General features: G+C 45.0%; 1 protein-coding gene across 1 annotated transcript; it reads right to left on the reverse strand.

The window, feature by feature from the left end:
* Positions 1 to 259: 259 nt before the first annotated feature.
* znf703 (zinc finger protein 703) lies at positions 260 to 4,480 on the reverse strand. The gene is made up of 2 exons (XM_060907523.1): positions 3,845 to 4,480; positions 260 to 2,517 (listed from the first exon to the last, which is right to left on the reverse strand). The coding sequence occupies exons 1-2, from the start codon at positions 4,100 to 4,102 to the stop codon at positions 1,006 to 1,008; spliced, it is 1,770 nt and encodes a 589-aa protein (XP_060763506.1). The 5' UTR covers positions 4,103 to 4,480; the 3' UTR covers positions 260 to 1,005.
* Between the last annotated feature and the right edge of the window lie 2,868 nt (positions 4,481 to 7,348).

Here is a 7,348-nt window from a genome sequence, read left to right on the forward strand (position 1 = left end):
TCAAATTATCCCAGATTCCTATGCTAGTTGGCTCATTTGTCCTTTTAACTGGAGGGAAAAAAAAGAAGACTGCACTTTTGGTGTATTTTTGAGCGACATCTCGTACCATCAGCGTTAAAATGTAGAGATTCTATGCAAAAATGCGTAAAAGCTTAGCAGGCTTGCCATTAGCCTTCTGATCTACGCTATAACATAACGTTATACACCAGTCCTACACATCTACCCTAGCTGATGAAAAGAGAGAGGAATTAAAAACAAATGTAATCAAGTTATCATTTATTTCACAAAATAAGACATTCTGTTAAGTGTATAGCGCCACCATCTCTACATAGGACTCTTCATTGTTTTCATTTCCCCTGCTCCCTCCAACCCTCCGCTAAACCCCCTCCAGCTTGCAGAACCAGTCACCATAGAAAATATATCACATCTATCTGTTTGCAGTTTATTCTTTTGAGCTGTACAAGTACAAAAAAAGAAACAAAAAAAAATGGCAAATTTCCAAGAACAAACCGGCTGTCGAGCAAGTCACGCTTGCTGGAACACACAAAAGTAAAAGAACAGAAAGAAATAACAACCAAAAGATAAATGAGTCTGTTATAAAAGTGTACTGTGGAAAGAGTGATATTGATCTCTGAAAATATTGTTCCTGTACCAAAGTGACAAGGAATGCATTCCGATGGTAAATGTTTCCCCAAGTACAAAGCCAAGCGCTCAAGAGAAAAATAAATATACTTTTTTTTATTAATAAACTGAAATAAAACTTTGATCATCAAATAACATTAAAGGTATCAGGTCTATTATTCTCAGGAATCAAGCACAAGTTCATGGTTCTTTCTTCAGAGTTGACAGCATTCATGCCTGAGCGTGCCTGTGCTTCCCACCTCCACCATTTACAGAGGTAACTCCATCCAGTTAAAGCTCCCCTTTTGGCTTGGAGCCTCTCTTATGGATGGTCCTTGTCCTCGTCTTGACCTTTTCCTCATTCTCTGCCCAACTGTGCGTCCATCAGGGGTAACCGAGTGCTGATGCCGAGCCCAGTCTCTGGCCATAGAGAGCGTAGGGTGAGTAGTACGGTGCCGTAGCAGGAAAAGAGTGCATAGGTAAGGAAGGCGCTCCAGGCAAATGTGGTTTGCTGTAGGGATGATAGCGAGCCAGGCCGAGTCCAGGTGAACCTCGAAGAGAGAAGGAGCTTGGGAGAGCCCCAGGGCTGCTAGGAGGGGGCAAGTGTAGGTGGCAAGAAGCAGCTGAAGAAGATGCGGAGGAAGGATAGGCAGACAGGAGCTTTCCATCCACGCCAGGAAGGGAGGTATGAGTGCGCAAGTGCGCCAAAAGTTCCTCAGAAGTGCTGAAGCGTTTGTCGCATGGCCCGCTGACGGAAACCCAGTTGCAGGCGTGAGGAAGGGAGTCACTAGGAAGCATGAAGCCGTAGGTGTAGAGTGGGTGGGAGAGTGAGCCGGAAGCACCAGATGTGGACAGAGAGCCTGGATGGAGTGCATGGAGGTGTGGTGAAGGATACATCAATGGGAATCCTGACTTGAGAGTTGATGAGGGGTCATGGATGCAAGTGTTGCAGTTGCTTCCCCCCAAGTGGGGCACATTGGGGTAAGTGAGGCAGTACGGGTCTCGGCACAGGCCTTGCATAAAGGTTGGAGGCGACGTTCCCGTTAGAGGACTAGAGCTTGGGTGTTTTGCCATCCCAGCAGCACCCACTAAACCAGACTTGGCAGGGTCCAACCCAGAGACGAACTGGGACGGATAACCAGCGTAGGCACCAACAATGGAGCCGTGGTATCCTAGGGTGGAAGCAGGTAAGGGGAACACAGAGTGTCCTGGTTTGAATGGTGAAATTGGAGCAACATGGCTGGAATTAGCTAAGGATGTCTGCGGTGGTTGGGAATCGTTCTTGCTTTCCGGTCGAGGGCTACTAGAGGCACTGCCACTGCTGGAGTTGACACTCGCACGTGCCTGGCTAGAGTTGGCCATCTGGGCATTGTCAAGTCTGCTGTTATCCAAGTCTTTTTTCCCGACACGATCGCTGCCACCGCTGCTCTCCGTGCTGGAGTCAGAACTTCCAGATTTGGAGTCTACACTCAGGGGTTTCTGCGTGGACGGAGATTGTGTCTGGCGGTGTACATGTCCCTGGCCTGGAGCATGCTGGGACGGTGAGCAGGTCCTCGGAGACGGGATGTGAGGAGGGAATGATGGACACGTCGTGTTAGCCGAACTCCCACCAGAAGTCCTGAACCCGGATTTGTCGGCTGACCCGCTCGGCATGATTCCGTCCTTCCGGCATTCCGAGCTGTTTTTGGAATAAGGCTTGAAGCTGGACTTGTCTTCCAGACCTTGCTGTTGCTGCTGCTCTGCTGATTTGAGACCCGAACTGTTCGACCGGCCATCTTTGTCTCCCAAGTTGCCCGTGGAGAGCGAGCTGAGCTTGGAGGACGAAGGAGGATCCGGCTTGCCGATCTGGGAGCAGGTCTGAGCCAGAAGGGCCAGTGGACTCTTCTTAGCATCCAGCTGAAAGGAAGAAATCGAAACATACGGTCAGGTTTAATTAATTTAAAAAAAAAAAATACACACAACAAACACACACTGATTTTATAAGCAGGTCTTGGAAATGATCTTCTGGAGCTCAAGGCACATCCAGGATTCTGTTAAGAATTCTGCTTAATTTTATTATGGGGAAAGAGGGAGCTAGTGTTTCATTCATGCAGCCTTCATTAAGGAGATACCGTTAATTCATTTATACAAACCTCATTAAAAACTATTTGACAAGCAGCTCAAAATGCCTGATGACATGTGGGCTATGGCGCTGCTCTGGAGCTTACTGTATGTCCAGGCTGCGCTAATTTTCACGGCTATATTATATTATATATAAACCTTCTTTAAACATGAACAGGTCGAGCATTTGAACACAGACGGCACAGTCTTCTGGTTTCTAGTTTGAGAGCTGCTGCATTTTACGGCTGACTTTTTATAACCTGGTCTGTTTTTCAACAATAATCACAGTGTTGGAATTGTGAACTATTTACTCTCGTGGTTTTACCCAACGCCCGAACCCTGACACATCACCTGCTCACAAGAAAAACAACCGCCTATCACTTCAGCGGGTTCATATCCCAATGTTAGTCTTCTGTAAATAGAACATGACATTTTGCTTTATGGCTGTGTTTATTAGAACAAATTAACGTGCAGATAAATATTAACACTGGTAAATATTAGCACTAACTGACAGATGTGGAAAACAAAGCTGGTGTGTGATTGCTGTAAATAACGCTTCTGTGTTTGTGTTTGTTAAAAGCACTGGATAAAAACCGTGGGAGGAAAAATACTGGAAAGACGCTCGAAGATCTGGTTTTATTCCGTGCTGCAGTTTGTTTTGTTTGTTGAGATGCACTTTTTAAATCTTTTTTAAATTCTTAAAGGAATGTTTTTGTTTTATTGTACTTGTGTCAGACAGACACTCCACTAGATAGAAAAATACAAAACCTCTTACAGGAAAAGAAAGCTAAGTTGTTTGTTGTTCCCACTCCCCTCACTTTTTGTGTATTTTTGAATGGGTAAAATTTTAATCCCCCCCCCAAAAAAATTTTTTTTAAAATAAATAAATAAATAAATAAAATATGAATTCCAGAAATCAGGTGTGTTTCTCTGGTAAGAGATTATTATTATTATTATTATTATTATGCAAAATATTTCATCAGTAAATTATTTTTAAATTCTGAAATCCCCAGTGCTTTCCTCCAGAACAGAATGAATATGAGCATAATATTTTAGTGTTAATAATAAAAGCACGGATGGCAGCAGCAGCAGCAGCAGGTGTGGGTGACTCCCCCTGCGGTACCTCGATGGGCAGCGGGGCGGAGCTGAGCGGCTGCAGGTAGTCCGCGTGGAGCATGTGAGCCGCGCGCGCGCTCAGCATTTGGAGAACCCGGACCGGAAGCCGCTTGGCGTGACGCGCCGGGTCAGTGAGGGGCAGCGGTGCGGGCGCGAGCTGTGGAGCGCGAGCGCCGGTGAGATGGCGGTCGGGGCAGCTGCTCTCCGGGGCGGGGGAACTCCTCGGTGTGCGCGCGACTCCAGACGGCGAGGGCACGTCGCTCATGTGGCGCGAGCGCGTCGTCGTCCGCTTCTCATTTGCAGCGCGCGAGTATCCGCATGGCGTCCAAACACCGGCGGAAATATCCAAACTCGGTGGGGAAAAGTATTTAAAAAAAAAAAATCCGAATAAACAGCAAAACACGTCTCTATGGAAACGATACACTCCCGCGCGCGAGTAGTATCAACTCCAAAATAAAAACCCACACACCTGTACACTTCTACAAATCAATCAGCACCAAAAAAAGGATCCTTTAATCTGAAGAGAAAAATGATATCGAAGAAAATCCCGGTGTACTTCCGGTCCGGTCCGGTCCCGTGCCCGTCCGCGCGCGCGCTGTCCTCAGTACTGCCTGTGTGCGTGCCGCGCTCGCGCTGCTCTCTCACCGAGCTCTGAACAGCGCTTCAAAGCGACCAGCCGCCGGCCAATCACAGACAAGCAGGAGGAGACTGTGGTAAAGGGGGCGGGACAACATCGCCTACGCTCCTCCCACTCACTGAAAGCGCACACAAATCCTTCACACGAGCGCAGCTGGAAGAGTCACTGGAGGAGGAGTGCAGGAGGAGGAGTGCAGGAGGAGGGAGGAGTGCAGGAGGAGGAGGGGGGAGTGCAGGAGGAGGAGGAGGGGGGAGGAGGAGTGCAGGAGAGGAGGGGAGGGGAGGGGGGGAGTGCAGTGGGAAAACGCATCGGAACAAAGTGTCAGGAAAAGACACATCTTACTCACAAGGGTTGTTAAAGCAGATACGTAGAACCTTTTTATTTTTAAATACATTTCTGAGTGAATAGAACCTCCATCCTTGACTCTTGTATGCTGCATAAATGGGAATTTAAAAAATAAATGTAATTATTTTTTTCGTGGTCCAAATCCTGCGCTTTGATTGTCTGGCAAGCGGGTCCGTATCCTACAGCACAGACCCCAGTTACGGACCCCGGTTACGGACCTCTGGCAACTCGCTCGTTCACAACAACAACAAACATGGTAGCATTTTTTGTCAACATTTATCTTTTTTTTAATAAGATTTATTTATAAGATTATCAAAAATCTTATAAATGTTTGCCAGCATTTCTCAGGAGAATGGCATTAATTTTACAGCATGGATAGCGATAACGACAGTGTTCACAGCAAAAGCAAGTTTTACTACCCTGAGGAAGAAGAAATAAAAGAAAACATTTCCGGAGAAAGCTAAAAACCTGTAACTGCTGCTAACACCGAGCAAAAACATGGCTGAATCCTAAATGACTCCTATTTGTATAAATATGGGACTACATAGGCGGCAAAATGTAGTTTTTTTCCTGCCATGGAAGTGCACTTGTATACCGAGGAGGAAGCAATTTGCATTACAGCCGTGAATGAGGATTCAAAATGGCGGCTCGGCTCGGTTTTCCCTTTCGGGCGCTCTCGTTTTCTGTTAGAATTTGGTAAAGAAAAAAATAAATATATTATTTACCAGCTTAAGGTTGGTCCGTATGGTGAAATACCGTGACCTCGGCCTTGAATACTGACCTCGGCCCAGAGGGCCTTGCTCAGTACTTTCAAGACCTCGGTCACGGTATTTCACCATACGGACATCCCAGCAGGGAAATAACATATACAGTGGTGCTTGAAAGTTTGTGAACCTTTTAGAATTTTCTATATTTCTGCATAAATAGGACCTAAAACATCATCAGATTTTCACACAAGTCCTAAAAGTAGATAAAGAGAACCCAGTTAAACAAATGAGACAAAAATATTATACTTGGTCATTTATTTCTTGAGGAAAATGATCCAGTATTACATATCTGTGAGTGGCAAAAGTATGTGAACCTTTGCTTTCAGTATCTGGTGTGACCCCCTTGTGCAGCAATAACTGCAACTAAACATTTGCGGTAACTGTTGATCAGTCCTGCACACCGGCTTGGAGGAATTTTAGCCCGTTCCTCTGTACAGAACAGCTTCAACTCTGGGATGTTGGTGGGTTTCTTCACATGAACTGCTCGCTTCAGGTCCTTCCACAGCATTTCGATTGGATTAAGGTCAGGACGTTGACTTGGCCATTCCAAAACATTAACTTTATTCTTCTTTAACTATTCTTTGGTAGAACAACTTGTGTGCTTAGGGTCGTTGTCTTGCTGCATGACCCACATTCTCTTGAGATTCAGTTCATGGACAGATGTCCTGACATTTTCCTTTAGAATTCGCTGGTATAATTCAGAATTCATTGTTCCATCAATGATGGCAAGCCGTCCTGGCCCAGATGCAGCAAAACAGGCCCAAACCATGATACTACCACCACCATGTTTCACAGATGGGATAAGGTTCTTATGCTGGAATGCAGTGTTTTCTTTTCTCCAAACATAATGCTTCTCATTTAAACCAAAAAGTTCTATTTTGGTCTCATCTGTCCACAAAACTTTTTTCCAATAGCCTTCTGGCTTGTCCACGTGATCTTTAGTAAACTGCAGATGAGCAGCAATGTTCTTTTTGGAGAGCAGTGGTTTTCTTCTTGCAACCCTGCCATGCACACCATTGTTGTTCAGTGTTCTCCTAATGGTGGACTCATGAACATTAACATTAGCCAATGTGAGAGAAGCCTTCAGTTGCTTAGAAGTTACCCTGGGGTCCTTTGTGACATCACTGACTATTATATGCCTTGCTCTTGGAGTGATCTTTGTTGGTCGACCACTCCTGGGGAGGGTAACAATGGTTTTGAATTTCCTCCATTCGTACCCAGTCTGTCTGACTGTGGATTGGTGGAGTCCAAACTCTTTAGAGATGGTTTTGTAACCTTTTCCAGCCTGATGAGCATCAACAACGCTTTTTCTGAGGTCCTCAGAAATCTCCTTTCTTCGTGCCATGACACACTTCCATAAACATGTGTTGTGAAGATCAGACTTTGATAGATCCCTGTTCTTTAAATAAAACAGGGTGCCCACTCACACCTGATTGTCATCCCACTGATTGAAAACACCTGACTCTAATTTCACCTTCAAATTAACTGCTAATCCTAGAGGTTCACATACTTTTGCCACTCACAGATATGTAATATTGGATCATTTTCCTCAATAAATAAATGACCAAGTATAATATTCTTGTCTCATTTGTTTAACTGGGTTCTCTTTATCTACTTTTAGGACTTGTGTGAAAATCTGATGATGTTTTAGGTCATATTTATGCAGAAATATAGAAAATTCTAAAGGGTTCACAAACTTTCAAGCACCACTGTATATATTTGAGAGTAATAGGGTAGTCACACTTGAGCCGGAATGAAAATT

This window comes from Neoarius graeffei, chromosome 24, assembly GCF_027579695.1.
Source record: "Neoarius graeffei isolate fNeoGra1 chromosome 24, fNeoGra1.pri, whole genome shotgun sequence".
NCBI classification, from domain to species: Eukaryota; Metazoa; Chordata; class Actinopteri; order Siluriformes; family Ariidae; genus Neoarius; species Neoarius graeffei.